Source organism: Daucus carota, chromosome 1, assembly GCF_001625215.2.
Source record: "Daucus carota subsp. sativus chromosome 1, DH1 v3.0, whole genome shotgun sequence".
Taxonomy (NCBI): domain Eukaryota; kingdom Viridiplantae; phylum Streptophyta; class Magnoliopsida; order Apiales; family Apiaceae; genus Daucus; species Daucus carota.
The window spans coordinates 18,328,356-18,343,017 of NC_030381.2; the positions used below are offsets into that span (position 1 = coordinate 18,328,356).

General features: G+C 38.2%; 2 protein-coding genes across 2 annotated transcripts; one reads left to right on the top strand and one right to left on the bottom strand.

The window, feature by feature from the left end:
• Positions 1–356: 356 nt before the first annotated feature.
• Positions 357–662, top strand: LOC135147121 (uncharacterized). Its single transcript, XM_064079831.1, has one exon. It carries the CDS (start codon positions 357–359, stop codon positions 660–662), a length of 306 nt encoding a protein of 101 aa, XP_063935901.1.
• A 794-nt stretch (positions 663–1,456) lies between these two features.
• Positions 1,457–3,184, bottom strand: LOC108218520 (uncharacterized). The gene is made up of 3 exons (XM_017391498.1): positions 3,044–3,184; positions 2,315–2,783; positions 1,457–2,214 (listed from the first exon to the last, which is right to left on the bottom strand). Exons 1-3 carry the CDS (start codon positions 3,182–3,184, stop codon positions 1,457–1,459), a joined length of 1,368 nt encoding a protein of 455 aa, XP_017246987.1.
• Positions 3,185–14,662: the final 11,478 nt, after the last annotated feature.

Below are 14,662 nucleotides of genomic sequence, written 5' to 3' on the forward strand. Positions count from 1 at the left end.
TGTTAGGAGGGATGCGCAACAACCAAAGCAACCAACAACCTGAAGTAGCTCCTAAAAGCAAACCACCACCGGTCGTGCAACAAAAGCGTCGTCCACCGTTGGGACGGATGCCCACGAATTAGCATCCAGGTGGGGCTCCAATGAGTCTGGGAGAAGAGATCCTACAAGAGAAACGCCTCCAGGCTCAACATGACTATGACTGCAAGAAGTGGAGGATTCACTTCCGTAAAATACAAAAGTATATTAATAGGAGAATTAGAAGGGGCAAAGATTAGGTGCCGACGGAGGAGGAGGTTGAAATCGAGAAGAAAAAATTTCCTGAAGTTTGCAAACTCTATTCTCGACGACATCGTGAGATGGGTATCCCATTTGGTGATGATCGCTGGGAATATTATGCAGATGAAATCGATAAAGAATGCACCGCATTACAGGCTAAACTTGAGGCACGTGAGGAAGCTGAATTTTGGGAGGAGTGGGGAGATGTGCCCAATATATGTTATAATTGGCGTCAAGTAGAAATGCCTGCCCCGGTGGCTGCTGATAATGATGAAGCTGAAGATGAAGATGGTGATGATGATGATGGTGGACATGATGATGATGATGATGGTGGTGGTGGTGGAGATGATGATGATGAGTGGTATGTCGATATCATTCAGGATTGAGAACAGTGATCAAATCGAACTTATGTCATGTTCTTATTTTAATCAAATGTAATTTTATTTTCAGTATTAGTAATGCTTGTGTTTCCTTTAGGTTTATGTAATGTCCTTTATGAATGAACTTTGTTGTGTTTTGTCAGTGGGAGGGAAGATATTAATTGATGAATTCGGATTAACAATAATAAAAAACAAGCACTAAAAATAAAAATTGGGAATAGTAGAACAATAAAGGTTGAGACATTATATATAAGATACAATATATATATATATATATATATATATATATATAGTAATGAGGATGATCTTGTAAAGAAAATACCTAACTCAAGGAGATTTCTTCAAGAATTTGAGATGGGTTAGAGCATCAAGAATTTGTATACTCTACTTTTACAAGTACAAAGTGGGAAAAAGTGAGACATAAACAAATAGTTGGTTTAAGAATGATGTGACTCTTGAGACGTACCCACTATGGACGATTATTAAGTCTTCGCTTGATTAAAATTTTGTCATTGGGAGAAGATATTAATTGACGAATTCCGATTAACAATAATAAAAAACAAGCACTAAAAAAAATACAGATTAACACCCCTAAATGGAAATTACTAAGAGGGGTCAACATTGTACAATGGACACCTTCTGCTACGTCTAGTGTGTCCTTCTTGCTTGCAGCGGCTACATTTGTGACCTGTACGGGAACTGTCCATCTCCATTCGTATTCTGACCGATTGACCCCTTTCTCTTCGTTTCTGCCTTCTCTTTCGCAGAGCCTCGTTGGGTACCACAGTTCCAAACATTCGTTATTCGACTGGAAAATCAATATCCCAATACCCAGTTGCTGGTAATGGATATATCATTGGCTCCCACAATTTCAACAAAGTGGAGTTGTAGTGGAATGGGCCAATCCACTGTTTCCAGTTTAAATGATTGTGGTTGCAAGCAGCAATCAAATGTGAACACGCCAGGCAGTGGCATGCCCATTTCCCGCAAGTGCATGTACGCTGAGTTATGTCAACCACCTGTGTGTTTCCGCCCTTATTAGTCCCTTTTAACCTGTACCTTTGCGTCTTTACGGAGAACAAACCAGTTCCTCGATTAAACTTTTCGACCCGGTGCCCGTTCGATTTGGCTGCAATCTTCTCCAACTGATTTCTCGTCTTGAGACAAAGTTCATGACCTTCGCTCAAGCCCTCAAGCACTGCGTTCCTCTCCTTGTTGACCGTCCTAACAGTTTTATAAAATAAGAATTCAATCATTGCGGTCACAGGTAGGTGCCGAGTCACGCGCACGTTACCATTAAAGCTCTCCGTGATGTTTGTGGTGGCTTGGCCGTAACGAGCGTGGCCTGTGTCATGACAAATTGTCCACAGGGCAGGATTTATCCCCTGCAGCCACCTCAAGGCTTGAGGAGAAAGCTCCCCAATCTTCTTCATGTAGGCATCATGTTTCCTAATTTGTGGCGTACTGCCGACTAGCCACATGTACATCTTGAGCTCCTTTCCAGGGTATGCCTTTGAGAAGTTGCTCCTAACATGATGGAGACAGAATCTGTGAAAGCCTACAAGCGGGGTAAAACCACTCCGTTCGTCATTCATTGCAGCAAGGATCCCCGTGGCACGGTCAGATATAATACAGACTCCCAGTCTATCTCGGCATACATGTCTTCGTAAAAGACGTAGAAACCAAGACCAATTCCGTTGTTTCCCCATCAACAAGGGCGAAGCATATGGGATATTGGTGGTTATTAGAGTCGACTCCAACCGCTACGAGCAACTTCCCATTATACTTTCCCTTAAGAAATGTACCATCAATGGAAATAACTGGCCGTGCATTCTTCCAACCATCAATGCTTGCTTTCAAGCACCGAAATGCATGAACAAAAGTCGATGTACCCCTCTCGATATGATGTGGAACAACCTCAACCACAAATATACTTCCGACATTTGTACTAGCCATGACGTTCAGGAACCGAGAGAGCTCGTTGTAGGTTGTCTTCCAGCTACCATAAACGCTCTCCATGGCGGCCATCTTCCCCCTCCATGCTTTCACGTAACTCACTAAATGCTGGTACTCATCATTGACCATTGTGATGATGTTGCTTACCTTCAATTGAGGGGTCTGGGACACCTGTTGAAATAAAACATATTAAAATTAACGATGAATAATAAACGAAAATAATCAGTCATATAATGATATCCAAGGTTGTACGACTTACGTAGGGAGCAACCACATAGCTAATCATTTTTGCGGTGGTCCTGCGTCGGCCTATCCAGTAGGCATGTATGATTCTCTGGACATTTAGTTATTTGAAAAAGGCCGTGGGACTTCTTCTTCGCGGCCCTTAGCTTCCATTTGCAGTTTGAAACCACACACTTTGCTTTGTAGACCTGCGGGGTGCTTTTCTCCATGATGTAGTTCCGATCTGTCCTAATTTGTGCCTGTATCACAGCAGATATGAGCAATTCCTTGCTAGCAAATAGAACTCCTTCGGTCAAATCATACGTGGTGGGATCAAACCCGAGTGACATAAGTGCGTCCGTGTTGGACACAATCACATAAGTGCGTCCGTGTTGGACACAATCATAAGCTCTAGGTTCATGAATAGTCAATGCATGTGTTTACAAATGCATGTTTCCCTCTCGGTCTTCATTGGAATCAGCCTCCGGGAAATCTTCACTTTCCGCAACCTCCTCCTGTGACAGTTTCCAGTCCGAATCGTCACTGCTGCTTATGGCTCTTTCTGAGCCATAATCTTCATCTTCCTCCTGATACTCTCAAGGTTTTGATGATGACACTAACATCAAGCTAATAACATGAAACTGATATGTGTAAGCATGCTATCAAAGGTTGTTTATGCGGATTAACAGTATTTCAGGATGTTAGCATGATTATAACTGTCAGCAAGCTTACAGGGATATTTTCAAGCTATCAGCAGGCTAACAGCGTGAACAGAGAAACAATTGGATAAAGATCAAAGTCTATTTTCATGGAGATTTAATAGGGAACGAATTGTAAGGATTCTAATATTTGTATATATCTTATATAAATATTAGAGCTCAATTTATAAAGAGTTTTCATTCAAAAACGTTTTCCTGACTAATAGGAGATTTTCTCTCAAAGAAATCTTATCTTTTAACAACTCCTATTTTGATTCAAACGGATTTTATTTAAATACTTTACTGAGATGATTTCAAACGTGGATTATCTTTTACTCAGTAAACATATGTCATCCAAACGCTCATTATTCAAATCAAATTTAAACGTGAGGTTGTTACCAAGATCGTTGGAAATTTGTTGGATTATGACCGTTAGTGTGATGTATATATACTTGTGTGTGGTTTCGGTTTTGAGAACAAGGAGAACACACCAAGCTTTCTGAAATACAATTCGTTACATTGCTAAATCTTTCATTGAGCTCTAGTGCTTATATTTGCATATATATCTATATTAAGAGTTCATAGTTTCGGTTGTATTACACTTATCCATTGTATTGTTCAAGGTGTAATGTTTTGTTGCTGTGTATCCAGCTTGTGAAACAAGGGAACTAGTTAGCTAGGAGAATATACTTGGGAAGTATAGGTCTTGGTAGGCTTTTGGTTCGTGGTTCAGGGGTTTCAGCAGGCTGATAACAGGAACAAGGGTTGAAGGGAGTTATATTATTGAATCTTTTAATAGTTGATATTATTGACAAATAATATAATCTCTTACCAGTTGGTAGGGGACCAGGACGTAGACCATTAGGGTTAGAGGTCGAACCTGGCTAAAATTCTTGGTTTTGCTAGCATACTGCTTTATATTCTCTACATTGCATTTATATTGTTAGCTAGCTGACTGTCTATTCTGAAACTTAACAGCTGGTTGTCTTTGACAGATTAATTATTTGGTAACTTATAAAAATCGGGTATATAAGCCATAACACCTATTCACCGCCTCTCTAGGTGTGTAATTTCAATTGGTATCAGAGCTGTGTTTGTACTAATACTTCTGTAACAGGAATAGTATCGATCGATATGGCTGATAACTTTTAGGGAAAGTCCGATTTTAGAGCTCCTCTCCTCACGGGTTCCGACAACTACAATTGGTGGAAAGGCCAAATGGAGGCTCATCTGTCCAGAGATCCCCTAATGCAAAGATTTGTGCAAAGAGGTCCTTATGAATATCTTGATAAAGATGGCAAAGTCAAGGACGTTGATGTTCTCACAGTGGACGAGCTATCAAAGGTTGCTGCCAGTGGAAAAGCAAGGAGTACATTGATCAATGGGCTGAATCAAGCTGAATATGACAAGGTCTCTTCTCTCAAAACAGCAAAGGAAATTTGGGATGCATTGGAGACGTATCATGAAGGCTCACAAGGTCTAAAGAAGGTCAAGCTCGGAAAGCTCATGAAAGAATTTGGAAGCTTCGGTATCAAGAAGGGAGAATCCATTCGTGAAAGCCAAGCTAGATTCCAAGTTACTATTAACAGCCTTGAAAGACTTGGCAAAAAGATTCCTCAATCGGAAATCAACATGAATATTCTAAATGCAGCTCCATTCGAATATGGTGCCAAGGTCACAGCATTGGAGTCAGTTGTCGACATTAATACTATGGATCACCTAGCTATATTTGCTGAGTTGGAACAATTTGAAGCTAAAATTGAAGCTAACAACTCAGAAAGCAGCAAGCTACCCACTGAGAAAATGAAGAATCTTGCACTTCACTCTACTGCCAGCAGGCTGGAATTAGATGAGGAAACAAAATCAGATGAGGATCTAGCTCTCATGTCCAGAAAAATTAAAAGAATGATCGAAAAGAAGAATAAGATGAAAAGAGAAAAGGGCAAAGCTTTTGGTGCAAAGAAAGATCCAAAAGATGATGCATGTTTCGAATGTGGCAAGAAAGGACATTTCAAAAGGGATTGCTACAAGCTGAAAAACAAGTCTAAGACGCCTAAACAGCAAGCTGATTATAAGAACAAAAAGAAATCAAAGGCACTTCTCACATGGAGTGATGATGAAGATGAATCAGCTTCTGATGTCTCAAGTGATGAGTTGATTAACTTGGCTCTTGTTGGTCTCGATGGCTCAATAGAGACAACTGATTCAGATTCAGAGACTAATAGTGAGGTACATTCTATTAATTCTGAATTACATTCTATTGATACAACATCTTGTGAACTAACCATGCAGGATAAGAGTTGTCTATCAATTATGGAACTCATTGATCTAAAGAATGAGAACTATGAGCTCGAGAAAGAAAATGTTCATTTGAAGAAAGTCATAGGTGATTTCCTGAATGAAAAGAGTGCCAAGGCAAGTAGTGGAATCATTGCTACTCTCAAGGAACAAATCTCACAACTTGAAGGGAACAACATGCAAATCCAAAGAAGGAATGATACACTCATGAAGGAACTCAGCTCGCTGAGAGCAGATCGTAAAGCTAAGGATGCAAGCTTGGAGGCATTCGAGTTAAGCAAAACCCAAAGCTTAGCCGAAATCTCTATTCAAGCTGAAAAGATCAAATCATTGGAGCAAGAAGTCAAAGATCTTCAGAAAGCCATGGGAAATTTTGTTCAAGGAGAAGAAAGTCTCAAGTCTATAATGAAACAAGCTAAAGGTTCTCATGACAAAGGAGGCATTGGTGCAGCTTCTACATCCACATCTTCAATGAGATATGAAGGGAAAAATGGCATTCCATATAATTATGCCATGCCTTGGGTGACTTGTCACAAGTGTGGAAAGATGGGCCATCTTGCTAATAATTGTCCAATGAAGAATACTCAATCAGCAAGCTAGAGAAGGAAGTCAGCTCACAAACAGTATGCTGACAACAGAAACAGACAGAAGACAGCTCCGAGACAGTATGCTGATAAGACCAGCAGAACATGGAAGAAGAGTTCTAAAGTGGTCCAAATGTGGATCAAGAAATCTGATCTTAATGTTCTATATGTTTTATCATCTAACACTGCTGGACCCAACAAAATATGGGTACCAAAACGTTGAGTGTTTTGTGTTTGTTTTGTAGGTTTGTCTCGTGTCTAAAGTAAAGCCAAATCAATGGATATTGGATAGTGGATGCACTAGGCACATGAGTGGAGACAAATCTCAGTTTCTAAGCTTGAAGATGAAGAAGGGTGGTCGTGTCACAATTGGTGATAGCAAAACTCTTCCTATTCTTGGCAAAGAAACTATAGGTAATAGTATCATCTCTATTAACAAGGTACAATATGTTAAAGGTCTTACTTATAACTTGCTTAGTATAAGTCAGTTATTTGATGATGGTCATATTGTTAACTTTGGTAAGGATAAATGTACTATACTTGTTGGTGCTAACAAAACTCCTCTAGTTGCAAAACGAGAAGGAAATATATATGTTTTGAACTTTGAAGAACAGGAGGCAGGTGTTTGTTTAGCAGCTGTGGATAATAATCCAGAAATATGGCATAGAAGGCTTGGACATGCTCATATGGATCATCTCAGCAAGCTGTCAGCAAAGAAGCTTGTTCGAGGATTACCAAAGCTTAAGTATGTCAAGATGGAGACGTGTTCTGCTTGTCAATTGGGAAAGCAAACAAGGACTCCACATAAGGCAAAGAAAATGGTATCTACTTCTAAACCTTTAGAGCTTCTACACTTGGATCTCTTTGGTCCCGAAGCTTATAAGAGTATTGGAGGTAAACAATATGCCTTTGTTATTGTTGATGATTACTCTAGATTCACTTGGGTATTATTCTTGCGTACTAAAGATTGTGCTTTTAGTGAATTTGAGAAACTAATCAAGTTGCTTGAGAACAAACTAGATACAAGACTTATAGGTATTCGAAGTGATCATGGTGGGGAATTCCAAAAAGACTTCATTACTTATTGTGAAGAAAGAGGAATCTCACATGAGTTCTCAGCACCTCGTACACCTCAGCAAAATGGAGTTGTAGAGTGTAAGAACAGGTCCTTACAAGAAACAGCTAGGATATTGCTGCAGGAGAGCAAGCTGCCAAGAAGCTTTTGGGCAGAAGCTGTCAACACAGCAAGCTATGTTCTTAACAAAGTGTTTATCAGGCCAATTCTCAACAAGACTCTTTATGAATTGCTAAGGAAAAAGAAGCCTAACATCAGCTACTTCAAAGTTTTTGGATCTAAGTGCTTCGTACTCAAAACCATTGATAGGGATGGTAAATTCGATTCTAAATCTTATGAAGCTATATTTTTGAGCTATTCTTTAACAAGTCGTGCTTATAGAGTGTATAATCTTGCTAAACATACTGTTGAAGAGTCTATTGATGTTTCATTTCAAGAGTCTACTGATGATCTTGCAAGAGATGAGGAAGAATGTGCAGGTACAGGTACTGGCAGCAAGCTGACAGTGAAGGAAACTGGAAATCAGCAAGCTGACAAGTCAACTGCCACAACATCAGAAGGAGATAAGGCAACAGAATCCACTCCATCTCTTGAAGAAACTTTGGATAAGATGTCTAAGCTCACATTGGATGAATCAAGAGGTCAAACTTCATCAGCAAGCCAAAATGTTGTTGATGAGACTCCTCCTAGGCAGACTACAAGGAATGAAGAGGTCATAGTTCAACATAATCTACCAAAATCAACTAGAACAGTGAAGAATCATCCTCCTCAGTTGATCATTGGAGATAAATGAGCTGGAATCAAGACAAGGAAAGCTCAAGCCAACATTTGTGCTTATGTTGCCTTCATAGCTCAAGAGGAACCAAAGAATGTTCAAGAAGCTTTACAAGATGAAAATTGGATCATGGCAATGCGAGAAGAACTCAACCAATTCGAAAGATGTGATGTTTGGGAACTTGTAGATCCACCAAAGGATGCTTCAATTGTTGGAACCTAATGGGTGTTCAACAATAAAGTTGATGAATTTGGTACTATCACTCGGAACAAAGCTAGACTTGTTGCACAAGGATACAATCAGCAAGAAGGGATTGATTTTGATCAAACATATGCTCCGGTTGCAAGATTGGAATCTATTAGGATGCTCTTATCATTTGCATGCTACAAGAAGTTCAAGCTACATCAAATGGACGTCAAAAGTGCATTCTTAAATGGATATCTAAAAGAAGAAGTCTATGTCAAGCAACCACCAGGATTTGAGGATGAGAAATATCCTAACCGTGTCTACAAGCTCAAGAAGGCACTATATGGGTTAAGGCAAGCACCTCGATCATGGTATGAAAGGTTAAGTGAATTTTTGATCAAAAATGGTTTCATTAGAGGTAAAATTGATCCTACTTTGTTTACTATCTTTAAAGGTCAAGATATATTAGTTGTTCAAATATATGTAGATGATATTATATTTGGATCTACTAATGATTCTTTGTGTAAGTGGTTTTCAAAGTGCAGGCATAGTGAGTTTGACATGAGCATGATGGGAGAGCTCAATTATTTCTTGGGACTCCAAATTAAGCAAACTCCTGAAGGAATCCATGTGCATCAATCCAAGTATATCAAGAATCTACTCAAAAGATTTGGATATGAGAATATCAAGGCGAAATCAACACCTATGAGCGTTGTCAGCAAGCTGACAGCAGATGAAAATGGTAAAGATGTTGATGTTCGAATGTATAGAGGTATGATTGGAAGTTTACTTTATCTTACAGCCTCTAGACCTGATATTATGTATAGTGTTTGTGTTTGTGCTAGATTTCAAGCAAAACCAAAGGACTCTCACTTACAAGCTGTTAAAAGAATATTTAGATATTTAAGTGGAACCATTACTTTGGGTTTATTCTATCCTATCACAAATGCTTTTGATCTTGTTGGGTATAGTGATGCAGATTATGCAGGTAGTCAAACTGATAGAAAAAGTACAAGTGGTGTTTGTGCATTTTTGGGTCAAAGCTTAGTTTCTTGGTTAAGCAAGAAGCAAACTTCAGTTGCTCTATCTACGGCTGAGGGGGAGTATTTAGCAGCTGGTAGCTGTTGCTCTCAAATGCTATGGATGAGACAACAATTGAAGGACTTTGGAATCAAATGCAAGCAAACTCCTATCTTTTGTGACAACACAAGTACAATCAACATTTCAGAAAATCCAGTCAATCATTCAAGGACAAAGCACATTGATGTTAGACATCATTTTCTGAGAGACAATGTTGCCAAGGGTGCTGTCAAGTTAATTTTTGTGGCTACAGCAGACCAACTAGCTGATATCTTCACAAAACCTCTTCCTGAAGAACGATATATTGTGCTGAGAAGGGAATTGGGTATGTGTGATGTGCAGTCAGCAGGCTCTTAAGCATGGTCCGGGTACTATCAGCTTACTCCTAGAATTTTACATAATTTTTATTTATTTTGCATGCCGGTTAGTTTAAGTGTTTATTTGAAAGTTATGTTCATAAATGATATTACCGTTGTGTGCGTAGAAAGTTGGATTTTTGTGTTAAATTTTGATACGTGATTATGTGCTTATCTGTGAAATTTATGATAAGTTTTAAAATTCAAATTAGTTACAATGGGTATATAAAGGTATGATAAGTGATATGTGTTCAGTAGTTTTAAATCATTCGAGATCTAATAGATTATCATAAATTATTTTAGGCATTTTAGTTCGTTTAATTTTATTCCTAAAACTACTCCCCTGATAATTATTAAAAAGTGTTTGAAACAAATCCTTTCACCACGACTGTTCAGCTACATATATTCTCCTCCCCGAGACGCTAGGGTTTTATCTCTCCTCTTTCGAAAACTCTTCGTTATCACAATAGCATCAATCGGTTTGCGACTCGCGATGAGGAAGAAGACTAGGGCAAATGTCAAGGCTCACACTCCTCAGCCTACTCCTACATCTCAAAAGCGCAAGTTGATTGACGAAGATGATGATGAACTGGTGACTGTTGACAGTGGCGATGAGCTATCTGGGGTTAATCGTGATGAGGTCGGGATCGAGTCAACTCAAAAGAAGCCCAGACCAGAGGTTCTTGCTGTTCGTGGCCTCGCCGGTCGCAAGGTCATTTTGGGTAAGCCTATTCCTGGGAAAGCTTTTTATACTTGCGGTATTGTTAAGCTTTTTGAAGATTTGGGGTTTCAGTCGTTCTTGTTAGATTTGCCTAAAACTTGCTACCCTGCTTTAGTTAGAGAGTTTTATGCGAATTTACAGTTGATTGGGTCTGATCAGTATGTTTCTTATGTGTAGGATGTTAAGATATGTTTGTCTTCCATGTTTTTGGGGGCTATTCTTAAAATCCCACCCTCCACACTCACTATCCACACTAAGAGAGGTCCTAAAGATGTTCAAGGGTTTACTCATAAAGATCAGTTAAAGGTTCTCACGGGTCTTGATAATGTTCCTGAGAATGCATTTCCATCTACTACTCAATTGATTCCTTTGGCTCATGCATTATTTAAGTTGTCAACTGAAAATGTTAGTCCTAGGCTTGGAACTCGTTCGAATTTGTCTTCGCAAGACGTTGTTGTGGTTTCTATGATTATGGCTGGTAGGAAATTTGATTTGCCTGATTTAATCTTGAAGAATATGTTGGATTCTGTTAAGGGTAAGTCATCTGGTGGTTTACCATATGGGTTGTTGTTAACTCGGGTGTTTGAGTGGTTTGGGGTCTCGTTTGTTGATGAAGAGACTGTTACTGCGAAAGAGTTTCTTGATGTTAAGTTTTTGGCTCAGTCCAATTTGAAACTGGACAAGGATGGGAACTTAGTGGCTGTTGAAGTTCCTCCACCTCCACCTCCAGCACAGTCTGTTAATGTGGTTGATTTGGGAATCTCTGCTCAAGAGATTCATGACTACATGGAAGAGCTACGTTCAAACCACAAGCAGCTGGTGGATGGTCAAAAGCAGCTATCTGAACAGATGTAAGAGCTTGCTAATCAGTTCCAGTTCTGGAAAGACATTGTTTTTGGAGGAAAGACTGGGAACTCTCCTGACAAGTGCAGCTCTGGGAGCTTTGCTTATGAGCTTCGTAAGCGGATGTTCAGTTCTGGCGGTTCTTCCGATGTGAAGTTCACATTCACTTCTGAGGACGATGCAACTGATAGTCCAAGGCCAAGAACAGCTCTTGATGCGCTTAAGGAGGCTGCTGGACCAGTTCCTACGGATGCTGCTGGTAATGTGATGGTTGCGGAGTCTCTTGCGGCTGTGGCTGCAAAGGGGAAGCTTAAGAAGGACAATGAAGAAGCTTGATTTTCTCACCTTTTTAATGATTAAGGGGGAGGAAATTAGGAAAATAAGACTTTACTTAAGTTTATGTGTTATCTGCTTAAGTACATTATTGGCCCTAAGTTTGTTTTGATCTTGATTTGTTTAAGACTAAGTTGTTTGGTTTGAATTTGGTTGGTTAATCAGGTGGTTTATCCTGATAGGATTTATTTTGGATAATATTTTGGATACCAGGTGGTTTATCCTGGTTTATCTATGCAATTTGCTTTGATTAATTGTTTTCTGTGTTAGATAAATTTTTGCATATCTGTGAATATCTGCTAGACTTTATTCTGTGATATTTGTGAAAGTTTAGTTGTATTAGATTGCTATATTTAGGGGGAGTTTACTACTTTTCCTAATATAGTGTAATCATCAAAAAGGGGGAGATTGATACTCTCAAGGTTTTGATGATGACACTAACAGCAAGCTAATAACATGAAACTGATATGTGTAAGCATGCTATCAAAGGTTGTTTATGCGGATTAACAGTATTTCAGGATGTTAGCATGATTATAACTGTCAGCAAGCTTACAGGGATATTTTCAAGCTATCAGCAGGCTAACAGCGTGAACAGAGAACAATCGGATAAAGATCAAAGTCTATTTTCATGGAGATTTAATAGGGAACGAATTGTAAGGATTCTAATATTTGTATATATCTTATATAAATATTATAGCTCAGTTTATAAAGAGTTTTCATTCAAAAACATTTTCCTAACTAATAGGAGATTTTCTCTCAAAGAAATCTTATCTTTTAACAACTCCTATTTTGATTCAAACGGATTTTATTTAAATACTTTACTGAGATGATTTCAAACGTGGATTATCTTTTACTCAGTAAACATATGTCCTGCAAACGCTCATTATTCAAATCAAATTTAAACGTGAGGTTGTTACCAAGATCGTTGGAAATTTGTTGGATTATGACCGTTAGTGTGATGTATATATACTTGTGTGTGGTTTCGGTTTTGAGAACAAGGAGAACACACCAAGCTTTCTGAAATACAATTCTTTACATTGCTAAATCTTTCATTGAGCTCTAGTGCTTATATTTGCATATATATCTATATTAAGAATTCATAGTTTCGGTTGTATTACACTTATCCATTGTATTGTTCAAGGTGTAATGTTTTGTTGTTGTGTATCCAGCTTGTGAAACAAGGGAAATAGGGAACTAGTTAGCTATGAGAATATACTTTGGAAGTATAGGTCTTGGTAGGCTTTTGGTTCGTGGTTCAGGGGTTTCAGCAGGCTGATAACAGGAACAAGGGTTGAAGGGAGTTATATTATTGAATCTTGTAATAGTTGATATTATTGATTAATAATATAATCTCTTACCAGTTGGTAGGGGACCAGGGCGTAGACCATTAGGGTTAGGGGTCGAACCTGGCTAAAATTTTTGGTGTTGCTAGCATACTGCTTTATATTCTCTGCATTGCATTTATATTGTTAGCTAGCTGACTGTCTATTCTGAAACTTAACAGCAGGCTGTCTTTGACAGATTAATTATTTGGTAACTTATAAAAATCGGGTATATAAGCGATAACACCTATTCACCCCCTCTAGGTGTGTAATTTCACCTCCTTGTTCTCCAGTGCAAGAGCTATATATAGATGCAAAAGCTGCTGCAAACAGATGATTTGACCATACGTTTTAATTTTTTTTCACACTCTTCAAAATAAAATTTAATTAATATATATATATATATATATATATATATATATATATATATATATTATATATATATTATTTAGATTATATTATTTAATCGGGAATTTATATATATATATATATATATATTATTTACATTATATATTTAGATATATAAATATTAATATATATATATATATATTATTTACATTATAAACATTAATTAATATATATATTATATAAAATTTTAACCCGTCCAGCTTGGGTCGCCCCTGCCATGGGCGACCTGTGGGTGGGGGGAAACCACACCCATACAGGTCGCCTTTGGTAGGGGCGCCCTTAGCGTCATGTATGGGTCGCCCTTAGCAAGGGCGTCCCTCACTTATCCAAAATTTCAGTTTGGGTCACCCAAACTCAAAACAATTAAACTAGTTAGTTTTGAAAACTCGAAAAAAAACTGGTTGTTTTTGAAAAGTGGTTGAATGTTCTGATTATAAATGTGACGGAGCCCACGGTTTTGAATTCGCGGATCTTTTGGTACTTTCACTGCAATTTTCGCTAGGGCTATTAACGAACCGAGCTATTCGCGAACAAGCTCTAGCTCGGCTCGATAAAAACTCGGCTCGGCTCGGTTCGTTTTGTTAAGAACTCAAGCTCGAGCTTGAACACATAAATGTGTTCGTTAAGAAAAAGAGCTCGAGCCGAGCTTTTAATGTTTTCGGCTCGAACTCGTTCGGCTCAAGCTCAGCTCGTTAAAGCTTGAAAAATATAATTTTTTCAGGATAATTTTATAATATATACATATTATGAAACTCGGTATTAATACTCAACATATAGTATATCAAATCGATCAGGAGAATATTAACTATAATATGAGACCATCAAAACACACCAAGTACTAAGTGTTGGTTTACAAATTTATCATCAAGCATCAAGCATTAGTTTAACTATTACCACTAACTAGTGTTTAGTCCTAAATTAGTATTTCGACTTTTTTAAAAATATTTTTCACTGATCCAACCGTATGGATGTCAACGTTTATATATTTTAGTGATGTTACCAAAGTTTCAGCTAATAATAATTTTATTTGGTTTGCTATTTTAACAGTCAAATGGAGGTTTGACTAGTATGGCTAACAAGTGTTTAATCCTAATTTAGTGTTTTGATTTTAAAAAAAAAACTTTTTACCTATTCAACCGCATGGATGTT

What these genes read in the sequence shown, in the direction of transcription:
- LOC135147121 (XM_064079831.1), top strand. Translation starts at nt 357, where the DNA reads ATGGGTATCCCATTTGGTGATGATCGCTGGGAATATTATGCAGATGAA.
- LOC108218520 (XM_017391498.1), bottom strand. Translation starts at nt 3,184, where the DNA reads ATGTCACTCGGGTTTGATCCCACCACGTATGATTTGACCGAAGGAGTT. An exon ending in TGGAGAAAAGCACCCCGCAG is followed by an intron (nt 2,784 to 3,043) that starts GTCTACAAAGCA and finishes TTATTTCAACAG; the next exon opens with GTGTCCCAGACCCCTCAATT. An exon ending in TACGTCTTTTACGAAGACAT is followed by an intron (nt 2,215 to 2,314) that starts GTATGCCGAGAT and finishes CCCCGCTTGTAG; the next exon opens with GCTTTCACAGATTCTGTCTC.